This window comes from Grammomys surdaster, unplaced genomic scaffold (genome assembly GCF_004785775.1).
Source record: "Grammomys surdaster isolate TR1022 unplaced genomic scaffold, NIH_TR_1.0 112606, whole genome shotgun sequence".
NCBI classification, from domain to species: Eukaryota; Metazoa; Chordata; class Mammalia; order Rodentia; family Muridae; genus Grammomys; species Grammomys surdaster.
In genome coordinates, this window is record NW_021611834.1 from 26,562 (window position 1) to 41,565 (window position 15,004).

General features: G+C 35.7%; 1 protein-coding gene across 1 annotated transcript; it reads left to right on the plus strand.

Annotated features, from left to right (window-relative positions):
* The first annotated feature begins 2,482 nt into the window (after positions 1 to 2,482).
* Positions 2,483 to 14,783, plus strand: LOC114635570 (UDP-glucuronosyltransferase 2B1-like). The gene is made up of 6 exons (XM_028784092.1): positions 2,483 to 3,227; positions 4,296 to 4,444; positions 9,888 to 10,019; positions 11,947 to 12,034; positions 12,169 to 12,388; positions 14,063 to 14,783. The coding sequence occupies exons 1-6, from the start codon at positions 2,504 to 2,506 to the stop codon at positions 14,337 to 14,339; spliced, it is 1,590 nt and encodes a 529-aa protein (XP_028639925.1). The 5' UTR covers positions 2,483 to 2,503; the 3' UTR covers positions 14,340 to 14,783.
* The last annotated feature ends 221 nt before the right edge of the window (positions 14,784 to 15,004 follow it).

Below are 15,004 nucleotides of genomic sequence, written 5' to 3' on the forward strand. Positions count from 1 at the left end.
TCACCACAACTGGAAGCATGGTAGCATGGAAGAAGACGGGGTGCTAGAGAATATCTGAGACTTCTACATCTGGATCCACAGGTCACAGGAAGAGAAAGAGATTCTGGATCTACCTTGAGTACTTGGAACCCAAAAACCCACCCCAAGTAACACACTACCCAAAACAAGACCACAACAACTCCAAAAGCCACACATCCTTAATAATGCCATTTCCTGGTGGCCAAGTATACAAATATATGAGCCTAAGATGTCCTTTGCTATTGTAATCATCACAGTATGGGTACCAGAACTCATCAGCATCATCACAGCATACCCATCAAAGAAAAGCACAGGCTGGCACAATTCATATATCAAAAGGTCAGAAAATCCATTCCCAGTAGACATATCTACATCATAGTTCCTGTACATCATAGTTCATGGAATGTGGTGAAAGAGGGATCAATATCAACATGATTGTAAATAATCAGAACACTAGGAATGAAAATTCACATAGAAACATTAACTTCTAGTGTTTCTGGCATATGTAAGCCTAAAACAGTGGCAGTAGCCATAGACATATTAATGTAGAAGGGAGGAAACTTTGCTTGTTCCCCACCATCTCTGTAAAACAGCAAAACATCATTTCTATTTTGTCTTCCCTTTATTTCCACTTTTACTTAAACATTGGATACTAGAGAGGAAAAGAGCCTCATATGTCGTGTGTGTGTGTGTTCATATCTGTGTGTGTGTTTATGTGTGTATATGTTCATGTCCCTGTGCATGTGTGTGTGTGTGTGTGTGTTGTAATACCATCCTTTATAAAAGGAAGTTTTTTACTAGCCAGCAGCTGAGTCTCAGTTGGATTTACATAATCTACAACAGTGCCAGACAAAGTGTTGATCCTAGAATAACTTTTGATTTTTTTCTGTATCTGTATTCCTTGGGATACAAATACACAGCATGATTATTAGAAAAATATCAGAAATGATGTATATTAAGATCAAAAAAGGGATGGAAAGGAAGAGGGACAGAGAGAAAGAAGAATGATAGAAAAAAGGAGAAAGAAAGAAAGAAAGAAAGAAAGAAAGAAAGAAAGAAAGAAAGAAAGAGAGGGAGAGAGAGAGAGAGAGAGAGAGAGAGAGAGAGAGAAACAAAAAAACAAAGAAACAAAAAAACAAAGAAACAAAGAAAATGAGAGATGGACAGAGAAAGAACACATCAGCAACAACTAAAATTCAAAATTCATGAATCCACTAAGCTGTGACATGGTGAGCAAAGGAATTTATTGAGTTATTTACAAGAGCATGTGAGAGGAGTTACTTACAAGAGCATGGAAGCATTACAAGCAAATTCATCTCCTAAAAGATTCCATCATGGTGAAATCCTAGGAGAGGTATGTCACTGGAGTTTCTTTTTTCATTTCACAATGGTGAATTTTTAGTTAACTCCATATAAGTTAATGTCATCTGAATAGAAGGAACCTTGGAATATAAAACGCTTAAAACTGATTGTGGATGATTTTCTTGTTTGATAAATGTTGTAGAAAAGCCCATCTCACAGTGACTGTTGGCATCCCTATAATGATGTTACTGGATGTAAGAGAGAGAGTTGAGAGAGTCATCAGGATAAACCACTATCGTTCCTCTATGGTCTCTACTTCAGTTCCTACCTCCAAGTTCCTCCTATCAATTACTGCTCTAACTTTTATGGACTACAACTCTAAGTAGAAATAACCCTCGTGCTCTCTACATTGCTTTTAATAATGGTGTTTCTCACAACAAAAGGAAACTAAAAAGGACACACATGAAGACATGTCCACCATAGAATAACCAGTATCCAAGTAATCATGTGTTGTATACTAGAAGAGAAGTTTTGTAAGATTTGTTCTTTCCTGAACATTATAGGATGACATCCTCCTTCTGGGGGGAAATATGGCAATTTGAAGGACAAAGAAAGATAACATGCTGGCAGGCAGATTTCTGAGTTCGAGGCCAGCCTGGTCTACAGAGCGAGTTCCAGGACAGACAGGGCTACACAGAGAAACCCTGTCTCAAAAAACCAAAATAAAGAAAGAAAGAAAGAAAGAAAGAAAGAAAGAAAGAAAGAAAGAAAGAAAGAAAGAAAGAAAGAAAACATGCTGAATTATGCATATCAAAATTTTTAAGAGACAACAAGGTCTAAGAAATGCTGGTTCACTCAGATCCTTGTTTGATCTTTACCGTTATGTTAAGTACACTTAAGAAATACAGGGGTTTTTTTCTATGACTCTGTATATATTCAAATATGTTATATACAACACAAGACACTTGCTTATAAAAAGTGAATCAATTTTAGCGCAACAGTATCAGGGACAAAAAAGATAAACTTGGTTAACCTTGAGTTCACAGGACATTACACCATCAAACTCGTCTAGTCGGTGATGAGTTTAGAAGTTATATGTTAACTTCTTGATTGATTGAACTTGCCATAAAAGCAGGAAATATGCAAAGAATGACAGATTTCAAAAGCATTCCCTTTCAGGAAGATGTCTCTGAAACAGACTTCAGTTTTTCTGTTGATACAGCTCATATGCTACTTCAGACAAGGAGCCTGTGGAAAAGTACTAGTGTGGCCCACAGAATACAGTCACTGGATAAATATCAAGATAATTCTGGATGAACTTGTGCAGAGAGGTCATGAAGTCACCGTTCTTGTATCTTCTGCTTCTATTCTCATCCAGCCTACCAATGAATCTTCTATTAATTTTGAGATTTACCCTGTACCTATGAGTAAAGATGATCTTGAATATACTTTTGGAAAATGGGTAGGTGAATGGACATATGATTTTCAAAAATATTCATTCTGGACATATTATTCAAAAATGCAAAATGTCTTCAGTGAATATTCAGACGTCATTGAAAGTTTCTGCAAAGCAGTAGTTTGGAACAAGAGTCTTATGAAAAAACTCCAAGAATCTAAGTTTGATGTCATTCTCGCAGATGCCATAGGTCCCTGTGGTGAGCTGCTGGCAGAACTGCTTAAGATACCTTTGGTGTACAGTCACCGCTTCTGTCCTGGATATAGATGTGAAAAGTACAGCGGGGGGCTTCTACTCCCCCCTTCCTATGTGCCTATGGTTCTGTCAGAATTAAGTGACCATATGACATTTGTGGAAAGGGTGAAGAATATGTTACAGGTGCTGTATTTTGACTTTTGGTTCCAAACATTTAATGAGAAGTCCTGGAGTCAGCTTTACAGTGATGCTCTAGGTAAACTGGGCCTTTCATTGTCACTGGGAAATCCTGACTTGATGTTACTTTGAATGAGAATGTGTAAGGTGAATATAAAGTCATAGAATGAGGTTGTTCATTGTGAGCTGATCAAGTAAAACTAGAAAACAAGAGAGAGCCTCAAAACAAGGAAAATACTGTAGAGTAACTGATCAGAACACGCCAGAACTTAGTAACCATGCAAATGAGACAAGGAAGATTTCACTTGATAGTTGTTTGATCTACTCTATGTTTTTCTCAGTGAAACAAACTCCAGGTTTCATTGAGTGCTTTAATGACTGTAAGAGAGAACACTACAGATTCATAATTTGCTACCTCAACTATCTGTGTAGCACTGAAGGAAACACATGTCCTTAAAAATTAAAGCACCTATCAAGTATATCATTAAAGGTTTTTCACAATTAGATAGTATCACTAGAACCAGAAACAGTTAAGGCAACTTGCTTTTCTTAGAATTTGAAATGTCTCAGATCTGTAAAACTTACAAAAGTCTTAAAGCCTTAAATCTTGCCACAAAATGTACTTTTTTATTAATTTGTTTTTTAAATATCTTTTCATTAAATAAAATACTACCTAAATTAATAGTAGAAAGAATTTAAATGTTAACTATTTATGGAAATATCCAGCTTTAACTTTGATGGATATGGCTAAGTACTACTAGTACTCTCCTGTAATAGACACAGTACAATAGTGAAAAAGGAAACTTAGTCATACCTTACATATTATCATGGCGTATTTCAAGAATCAGAAATCAAGAGAATAACTATGAAAATGTATAAAGTAGACTAAATATTCTATGAAAGCTGTTTTTCTAATCATTTTCAAGATTCTTTGCAAGACTCAAAATGTTTAAAATTCAGGGATGTAACTTTGCAAATTAATAGAATTTTCACACAATTAATATTTATGTTAATATGATTATATCATAAATCATAATTGAAACATCTTACATTGCTTGTCTACATGCTCTCAAATCACTAAAATCACCTGCTATATTTCAGACAAACTTCTTTAACTATTGTATATTTTTATGTTTTGGGAGTGCAGGGAGACCCACCACATTAACTGAAATGATGGGGAAGGCAGACATATGGCTCATTCGAACCTTCTGGGACTTGCAGTTTCCTCACCCTTTCTTGCCTAATTTTGACTTTATTGGAGGATTCCATTGCAAACCAGCCAAACCACTGCCTAAGGTAACCCTATATTGTTTCCCTTGATAAACAGTTTTTTCTGGAAACAATTCTTCATCAGATGTTTGATTTCTTTCCAGATGTTTGGTTTCCTGAGAGATATAAAAAATGAATTAGAGCTCTCTGACAATTGACATATATAATATTTCCTTACATCTCTGTGTCTCATTACTGTTAATCAAAGTGTCAGATCACTTTAGAATGTGGTCAGTGATCTAAGGATGTTTAGGTAACTCAAAAAAATAATTTATGTTCTCTTCAAGAACATATAATAAATACCAGAGATATACTGAGCAGTTAAAAAAAACAAAGAATCAATTTCTTCATTAAATAGAAATTATATTGTACTTGAAAATATTATACTGATGGTGAACTATTGTATACAGTATAGTAAATGTTATGTATTGTATAATTAGAGATAGATAGACAAGTTAAAGAAATATCCGACAGAGATCAGAGGTAATGTCCTCAAATCCTTGTGTTGTTCACTGCCTGGCCAGTGTACAGGCTGATATTAGCAGATGAAAAGAAGAGACAGGAGAACAGACACATGCCAAGAACTCCAGACTTAACTAAGGAAGTTATAACATGGCATGCAGGCAGTGGTAGACAGCTTCATGTGTGTGTGTTCCACACACGGCTCCCTTTCACATTTTCCACTTCCTTGTATTCTTTCTACATTTAGGTCTTGTCGGTATTTGATTTTATCTTTGTAGTTTCCACATATAAAAAGAAAACAACACTTATATTTCTGTGTCTGGCTTGCTGCTTAACATCATGGCCACTAAATAATCTGTTTACCTCAGATTATATAATAAAAATATTTTACTATCTGGGTATAACATCATTATATATTGTATATTTACCAACACCTTTTCACATCCATCAGTTGAAGAATATCTCAGCTAATTCTATATTAGGGTCATTGTGAACAGTGATGTAGTAAACATTATTGTGTGGATTTTTTTCCTTGCAACTATTTCCCTCAGGAACCACCAAAGGATGGCATAGCTTAACTGTATACATCATGTTACTTATGAGAAAAAAATTATTTATGTCTTTATATTCATATCATTTGACATTTCCAAGAAGGATAAATGCATATGTATTCGATTTCCATAATATCTGTAGGAGCATTTTTATATTATTTAAATAGTAGTGACACTCATTATAACTGGATTATGATGGAATATTGACATACATGGAATTAAATTTTTCTGAAAGCTAAAATCACTGAAATTTTTTCAGATAATTGGAGGCTACTTTCATCAGAGGCTATTTTGGATCATTTGCATAAACAGATTGGATTCTTTATTCTTTTGATGTTAGAGAGGATTTTTTTTCTGAAATCTTATTTTTTTTCTTTTTTTATTGGATATTGTATTTATTTAGAGTTGAGATGTCATTCTCTTCCCCATATCCCCCCCAAAGAACACCCTATGCCATCCCCCCTCCTCATTTTTACTTTTATGCCATTTAATTACATGCAAGTACTAAGGTCAGTTCTAGGTTGAGGAACTAGCAATTCTATAGATGAAAATAGTCAAGGAACAAAAAGGCAATAAACACAAATAGTCAAAGAATAAACAAGAAACTAGACAAAGTTCTGTGATGACTCCCTTGATCACTACTTCTAAGGGCTTATCAGGATGACGAAAATACCTGAGCCTACTTCCCTGTCCTAGCCAAAGTCAATTTCATGCCTGAAATTACTTCTTAGTTCTAGCCTAAGATTTAGATTCCTTCCTGAAATTACTTCTTTGTTCTAGATTCCTGCTTGAAGCCCATTTCCTTTTCCTTGGCCCATGTCAGATTCTTGCCAAGCAACCCCAAAAGCTCTCCCCCTCTCCCCTTTTTTTATTTCCTAAACAAGACTGAGCATGTCTTAGGTCATTCTGACAAGAATGGCTTCTGTACCCTTTGTGAAATGTGCATTATCAAAAGCAATGGACTTCTACCTTAGGTTGGTAAGGCTCTGTTCATAACATTACCAGTCCTTTGATTTCCAGCCTGTTGAATTAGTAGCGCTGTCTGGGGGTCCATTTTCAGTTTGAAAGCATGTACTTTAGCTGCCAACATGTTTATGTTGTTAAAGACAAGCTTTCACATGATGGGCAGGAATAAAAGTTCTCCAAGGACAATAAGAACTACCAGGCTCAAGCTGTATATGTCTTTGTTGAAGTTTGACCTAAATGGGAATACTGACTTCAGGCCACAAGTAATTTTGTCAGCAACATCTGCAGCATCAATGCTCAGCAGAGCAGCATTCTTTAAATTCATAAGCTCACTATGCAAAGTTAAAACATGCAAGGAGGTGTTAGAATTATGCCAAATACCCTGCAAGTGTCTTTAAACTTTTTGCTAATTATAATGACTATCTTTGTTAATTTAGAAGTAACACAATTCCAGTGGTATTTGGTATGACACTTGACCATGTTGGCTCCTTACCCTTAAACTCTGAATCACTTTCCAATAATTTGAATAGGATGAAGAGCATCAATCCCTTGTTCCAAATGCCTATGTAAAACGTCCTGTATAATCAACACATTAGTAACACTTTTTGTTAAATAATTAACAAAGATAGCTGTCTTAACTTCTTGTGTCAAAGCAATTGCAGAAGCAGTGGTGATAGCAATTAATGTAATTAAAGCTGTTATACCAGCAATAACCAAGCCGACTACCCTCTTGATTCTGCTTAAAACCTGACTCACTTCTAACACTTGCAAGCTTTTTTCAGAATACCAAGGTTCTGTAATACACAGGCAATAAAACAAACGCTCGTTGATAGATCTCTGTAACAGATGCCAGGTTTCAACACAGTAACACAATTAAAAGTGTACAATCATGCAACTTACATTAAATACTCTAGAAGAAACAAAAGTAATTTTAACTTGAAAATTAAAAGAGCCTTAAGACATGCACTAACTCTTGTTTGAAATCCAGATCCTGTCTCAACTTTATCTTTTGCTGACATAATATCATGGAGAACTGCAGCTAACTTCCAAATATGTCTCTGAAAATGTCCAGAAACAGCCTTCCAAATGAAGACTGTTATTTCCAATACTGGATTCTAGACCAGTCCATGATTGAGTCCGAATAATACTGGTCACATTTAAGAAAAATACAAGAGTCATTATAACTTCTCTTTTTGATTCTCTGTCCCACAAGGTCTAAAAACTTGAGGCAAGGCAGCTTGTCCCATTTGGGGTACAGGTAAGCAAAGTTGGGTTGGGAATAGACGTTCAATACAGCTTCCAGTCACCATTGTCAGGGCACTCAGTGAACTCTCAGCATCATTCTTTCTCCCTGCATTAGTATTCCTCACCAGTGAGGCATACTTCTGCTTCCTGCAGAAAAAACACAAACACATCCTCTTTTCCATATTTAGTATCTGATAGGAATCTTGCCTTATGTAAGTAAGTGGATCTTTTCCTTTCACCTAGACATAAGTATACCTAGTTGTAGGATACCATAGACACTCAGCAGAAATTCCTTGGCATCCAATTTTCTAAAAAAAAAAATTTTTTAAATAAAAAGAACATGTTTTATATAAATTTGTGGAGTACAGGGTTATACTTCCCCCTTTTTATTTTATGAAGATATTTTTTTAAATGTCCATGAGCCCCGTTCCACAGTCCTTTGTCCTTGAGGATTATAAGGAATCCCAGGAATATGGGTAATACTAAGTTGTTGACAAAAACTCTCAAATGCTCTACTGCAATAGCCAGTTCCATTATCTGGGTTTTTTCTTTCTTTCTTTCTTTCTTTCTTTCTTTCTTTCTTTCTTTCTTTCCTTTCCTTTCCTTTCCTTTCCTTTCTATTTTTTTCTTTTTTGTTTTTGTTGTTGTATAATTTATTTATCGACATTTTAAATGTTATGCTCTTTCCCCATCTCCCACCCAAAACCCTTTATCCCATTCTCCTCCTCCTGCTTTTATGAGGGTGTTCCTCCACCCAAATACCCATTCCAGCCTCCCTCCCTCGAGTTCCCCCAGCCTTCTTGACACCAAGAACCTTCTCTTCCCCTTATGACCTACAAGGCCATCCTCCACTACATATGCAGCTAGAGCCATGGGTCCCTCCATGTGTGTTCCCAGGCTGGCTGTTTAGACACTGGGAGCTCTGGTTGTTTGATAATGTCACTCTCCCCATGGGGCCACAAGTCCCTTCAACTGCTTCAATCTTCTAACCCCATGATCAGTTCAATGGTTAGCACCAGCATCCACCTCTGTATATGTAAGGCTCTGGAAGAGCCAGAGAGGTTTTTCTGTAATTAACACATTCTCTCAACAATTTACAAACATCTGCCAACCCTTTAGATGATCTCTTCGTTTTGATATACTTCTTTGTTCTTCATTCGCTTTTACTATAAAGTACACCTCTCTTTCAATTCCTAATTTATTCCCAGGTCTACTGGGATTATTCAATACATTGCTAGTTTTTTATATTTTGTTTTTCCCAATGTTATACAGTTTTCTTTCCTTTTTTCTGTTCTTTTCTTTTTTGGCAGTAGAAACATTTTTATTTTTATTTAAATGTACTACAGATAATTTCTCTCTTTTGAATGTGAGAATAAAAAAATTAAATTAACTTATTTATTGATATCCCAAATGCTGCCTACCTCCTGGTCCCCCTCTTAGACTTCCTACCTCATCTCTCATCAACCTCTCTACCTCCCTCCCTTCCATTCTCCTTTCCACTCCCTCTGTCACTGTTCCTCCCTCTCATTTTTAAAGATATCACAAAAAAAGAAAATCAAAAGAATGGAATTAAAAGCAATAAGCCCAAAAAATACACAAGCAAACAAGAGGGGAGAAAAAAACATGAAGAATAAAAAGCATGGCAATTATTTTTGGTTGGCTAAATACTCCTCAGCTTAGGGCCTGCTCTGGTGCATGATTGATTTACCCAGTCACTCTGTATTAGGGAGAACTGATTTAACCCATTTTTATCAGATATCAATTGTAAATAGCTTCTCAGTTAGAAGTGGAAGTCCGTGACCATTTTCTACTCTCAGTGCTGGACTTCATCTGACTTAATCGTGTGAATGGTTTAGACATGTTGCACAGTCTCTGTGAGTTTATATGTGCATCAGTCTTATTGTACCTGGTAGACACTAAGATGTCATCCATCCCCACTGGCTCTTATAATCTTTCTCCCTCCTTCTCAAGTTGTTCTTAAAATACCTCCTAATGATCCTCTAAATTGCAGTGACCTCTCTACTAACAATACTTGTTTTTTCTCTAACTTTTGAACTTTGGTCAATTGTACTAACAGTACAAATCCATCTCCATGAACGCTGAAGACTAAGGCACTGAAGACACTCACTTGTCTTCCCAAAACAATTCTGTAGTTTTGTGATTTCCGCTGGTAATAATGGTCTCAGTCCTTTAGACAATGCTACTCTTGCAGCTATATATTTGTGTTGTCACAACTGTCTTCGTAGGAAATGGAAGAATTTGTTCAGAGCTCTGGAGAACATGGTGTGGTGGTGTTTTCTCTGGGATCAATGGTTAAAAACATGACAGAGGAAAGGGCCAATGTAGTTGCTTCTGCTCTTGCCCAGATTCCACAGAAGGTAAGATAAAGTGTCCACTAGGTTCACAAATGTATTATAAGACTGTTAAAGACAGACAGTGGTGGCGCACTTCTTTAGTCCCAGAACTTGGGAGGCAGAGGCATTCAAATTTCTGAGTTCAAGGCCAGCCTGGTCTACAGAGTGAGTTCCAAGACAGCCCGGGCTATACAGAGAAACCCTGTCTTGAAAAAAGCAAACAAACAAAAACCAATAAGACTATTGAAAACTGACAGGATTACAGTAGGGAAAATTCCTGTGAAAAGTAAAGTAACTGGGCATTTCTTATGCATCTCAAACACCATATTAAAAAGAAAATTATGAATTGCATAGGATAGAATATTAGTCTGTTTCTGATTCACATTATGACCTGAAAGATCACACTTAGATCCAGCATGGTTGTGCATAGCTGACACGTTGGTGCTTAGAGATCTTAGGTAGGTCTTTTTCTTCGTATTTACAACCAGTTTTCACTTCATGTTCATTCCAAAGCTTTTCTGGTCTATTCCGTTGGTCAATGTCTCATACAAAGTGAGAGAAAAGGATAAGTAAAAGAAAGAAAGACTGACAGGAAGGAGAAAGAGGAGGAGGAAATACAATAATTGGGAATATTATGCTGGGGCTGGAGCGATACCTAGTTGATGTATGGAGAGCACAGGCTGCTCTTCCGGAGGAACTGGGCTTCATTGCCAGGATTTACAGAGTAGCTCACAAGGGTCTCCAACTCAATTGCCAGGAAATTCAATGTGTTCTTCAAACCCTAAGATAGAACACTCACAGTGGAGAAAATTACATGCAGGCAAAATATCCACATACAGAAAATGAAACAAGAATGTCTGTAAAGAAAGAGTCAAAATATGTTCTTCCTAATTACTGATGTAGGAAAATATGAGAGAACAGAGAAAAAAGGTCCTATGCTGATGTAGGACCAGGATTATGATATTATGAGCTCATCAGAAGGAATTCTGTTTCTAGGACATCAATTGAGCTTGTTTTTCTGGATGGTGAAAGAGATTGGAATTTAAGAAGGAGTCGTGTGTAAACAAGGATAACATAGGAAGAATCTAGCAGTTGCCACTCCATAAATTGTATTATTGAATGACTTTCAAACAGTAGCAGTGTTTGGATGTTTGCAAACTAAATTCCCTCTATTTCTTGATACCAATTTCTCCTATTGTGGAGCTTACTTATTTTACTAAACTCAAAGAATGCAGAAAGACTCGCAGTTCACATTCCAATTAGTGAGGATTCTTTTTACTTGAAAACTCTGTTTGATACTAAACATGAAATGTATTCAGAACAAGAGAAAGCATATTTTCAATATTCCTTCTGACATTTTTCCATGGACAGTCCTTAAAAAATTTTATCTGTAAAAATGGGAATATAATTCTTGGTAATAAATAAATTATTTTTAGAATAGTAAATTATACCATATGATATATTATAAATCAAAATAAACTCAATTATAATAAAGAGCCTAAAGAACATGAAAATATGGGTAAAATAGTGTGCTTATGACTTAAAAAGATATAATATTGAGAATATATATGATATGTACATATATCATATATATTGCATTATTATGAATTATACATAATCATAAACTATTATTAATCGGCCATTGTTTTGCCAATAATGGTTATATTAACTGTCTAAAAATTTCATGTGTACACAAATTTGTCACTAATTAACAAACATATAAAATTAGTATAATTAAATGTCATGCATAAGTTATTATGAAGCCATGTACAAAAAAAGTATTTACTTCAACACTTTAATATCTCATGTTATTTTAGAATTCCCCTCTCTTAAATTTCATTCTCTATCATCCCGATAATGTTCAACTGAGTAATCATAATTCCTTAGAATCAAAATATACCAAAGCATTGAGATTTCTGTAATTAAGTAAGGTATTGTCTGTGTGTAACAGGTTCTGTGGAGATTTGATGGTAAGAAACCAGACACCTTAGGATCCAACACTCAGCTGTACAAGTGGATTCCCCAGAATGACCTTCTTGGTAAGGCAAATGTCACTACAGGTTTGTGGCTATAATAATATTCTTACTTGAGAGCAGCCCCCTTCGGAGCCTTCATATTTCCCCTCTCTTTATTATTATGATCAATAATTATGTAAAACTTCTTCTCACCGCAGGTCATCCAAAAACCAAAGCTTTTTTAGCTCATGGTGGGACCAATGGCATCTATGAGGCAATCTATCATGGCATTCCTATCGTTGGTATTCCCTTGTTTGGGGATCAACCAGATAATATTAACCACATGGTAGCCAAGGGAGCAGCTGTTAGAGTGGACTTCAACACACTGTCAGCTACAGACCTTCTCACTGCCTTGCGGACTGTCATTAAAGATCCTTAGTGAGTTTATTTGTTTGTTTGTTTGCTTGATTGATTGATTGATTGATTGATTGTTTGCTTGCTTGCTTATTTGTTTGAAGTTTTTTTTAAGATAGACATCTTCTGTCTTTTCTTGCAACATAGTCTTACTATAAAATCACAAGACCAGCCATGAACTCATATGACTCTTCCTGCTTCAGCCTTTGAGTGTTGTTGGGATTGAAAATATGTGCACTCATATTGGTGTGAATAACATTCCTTTAAAAATACCGATAGGGGCTGGAGAGATGGCTCAGTGGTTAAGAGCACTGACTGCTCTTCCAGAGGTCCTTAGTTCAAATCCCACAACCACATGGTGGCTTACAACCATCTTTAATGGGATCTGATGCCCTCTTCTGGTATGTCTGAAGAGAGCAATGGTGAATACATAAAATAAATAAACCTTTAAAAAAATTGTAAAAAAAATACTTATAGATTCACATCATCATCACATTGATTTTTGTCCTATTTGAAAAAGAATGATTTTGAAAAACTTTGTTAATTCATATATCTGAAAGTTGTGTTTATTAAGTACAAAGTTATTCTAAATATGTATTTCAATCAATGAGACATGGTAAGTCTGAACCTATTCTACAAACATAAATAATATCACAAATATATATTTATAGGTAACAAGGAAACTACTTCTAAATATAATAGAATAATACATTATAAAGTAATCAGAACCTTAATCTTAATGAAAGGGTAAATATTTACCAATGTTTTACAAAGTTATAAAACTTTGGTAAAACTTTATTTTACTTCTGTAATGATATGCAATATTACATAAATAGTAATAAAGTTGAGACAATATTAATTTCTTACTACACCCGGAGAACACTATAGGTAGTTTCAAGATTTCCCAGTAAAAAAAAATCTACTTAACCAGAAGATCCAGAGACAAAATAACAGGAAAAAGTGCTGCTAGTTCTTACATACACAGTATCTTAGTCCAGGAACAAAATTGCATTGCTTTTATTCTGGTGAGAATACTGGGGGAACTTTTGTGCAAGGAAGAATCATAGCTCAACAAGTGTTTTGAAAACAGGAGTCTAGATATAAAAAGGAATTAGGAAACAGGCAGAAGAGAATAGGAGAAACAGAAACTAGAGAGGTGATGTCCACGATGATGTGTGACCCTATAGAGATTAAGAGAATTCTGTGTCTACTTCCCTTCTTGGTCTTAAATCATGTGTTACATGATGCAGATACACAAATACACACAAAAGATTAGTGATCCTTACTAACTTCCTCTTACCAATAAATATTGATGAATTACAAAATTCAAATTAAAAATAAGTATTTTATGGGGAATAAAGCAAAAACAAGCCAGCATGTGTAAATGAGAAGCTGGAAGCTGGTGTCCACTGTTAAGCTTATTAGTTGGAGGTGCATTCAGCAGATCATTAAGTACTTCCAAACCAGTGTCAGCTACAAACCAAGTTCAGAAAAAAACTGTGCTAAACAAATGTGTTTCATTGACCTCCCTAACACTCAGCTCTCCTCTCTGACACCTTATAAAACACAGCACTTGTGTGGCAAATCTATGTGATTTATTTTGAGTTCCTTGTGAGACTTAATCCCAACTAAACAAATGCTAGGAACGTCGGCAAATTAGCATCTCTTTCATTTTACTCATATATCTTGTCACTACAGCTATAAAGAGAATGCCATGAGATTATCCAGAATCCAACGTGACCAACCAATGAAGCCCCTGGACCGAGCTATCTTCTGGATCGAGTATGTCATGCGCCACAAAGGAGCCAAGCACCTTCGCCCAGCTCTGCATGACCTTAGCTGGTTCCAGTACCACTCTCTGGATGTGATTGGGTTCCTATTGGTCTGTGTGGTAGCTGTGGTATTCATCATCACAAAATGTTGCCTCTTTTGTTGTCATAAGACTGCTAACATGGGAAAGAAGAAAAAAGACTAGTTTCATGAAGGCTGAAGGAGAGATTCCTGAGAGATGAGCCTCTGCCAGCTGCTTCCAGTGAGAACCTGTTGTCAGTCCAGGTGCCTTCCCTCTGAAACAAGACAATGTTGGGACTTCATTGAAGATAGTTCTCATAGATTCACTCTAAATTGAAAACATGCAAGATTTCATGACAGATATACACTCGGTGTTCTAAAAGCAAAATTATGTGTTCAGTTTAAAATGTTTTGATGTAACTGAGGATACTATGGTTCACAAAATTTGCATGAACATAAAGCCTTTGCAAAACACCTCTAAATATCAATTACTTTTACAAATGCCAGGCCTGCTATGACTTCCTTTAGTAGTTTCTTTTTCTTTCTTCCTTGTTTTTCTTTCTTTCACTACTCATAAATAATAATGTTCATATGTCACACTTTTGAAATAAACACATTTACACCTGTATGAGGAAAGTCATTCTTTCTGGTTGTTTTACAATACTCAGACCTCACCCAATTCCAACTTTATATGCCAGTTGTATCAATTATTACTCTAATATAGCCAACATATTTCATTTCTTGAGGTTGGTAAAAATCCTGGGTTTCTAAACATCAGGAATAAAGCAGCCAACAGCAGTGATGTTATAGCATTGTGAGAGGTTGGAACACTCATTTGCTCCTTCACTC

What these genes read in the sequence shown, in the direction of transcription:
- LOC114635570 (XM_028784092.1), top strand. Translation starts at nt 2,504, where the DNA reads ATGTCTCTGAAACAGACTTCAGTTTTTCTGTTGATACAGCTCATATGC. An exon ending in GCTTTACAGTGATGCTCTAG is followed by an intron (nt 3,228 to 4,295) that starts GTAAACTGGGCC and finishes TTGGGAGTGCAG; the next exon opens with GGAGACCCACCACATTAACT. An exon ending in TCCCCAGAATGACCTTCTTG is followed by an intron (nt 12,035 to 12,168) that starts GTAAGGCAAATG and finishes TTCTCACCGCAG; the next exon opens with GTCATCCAAAAACCAAAGCT.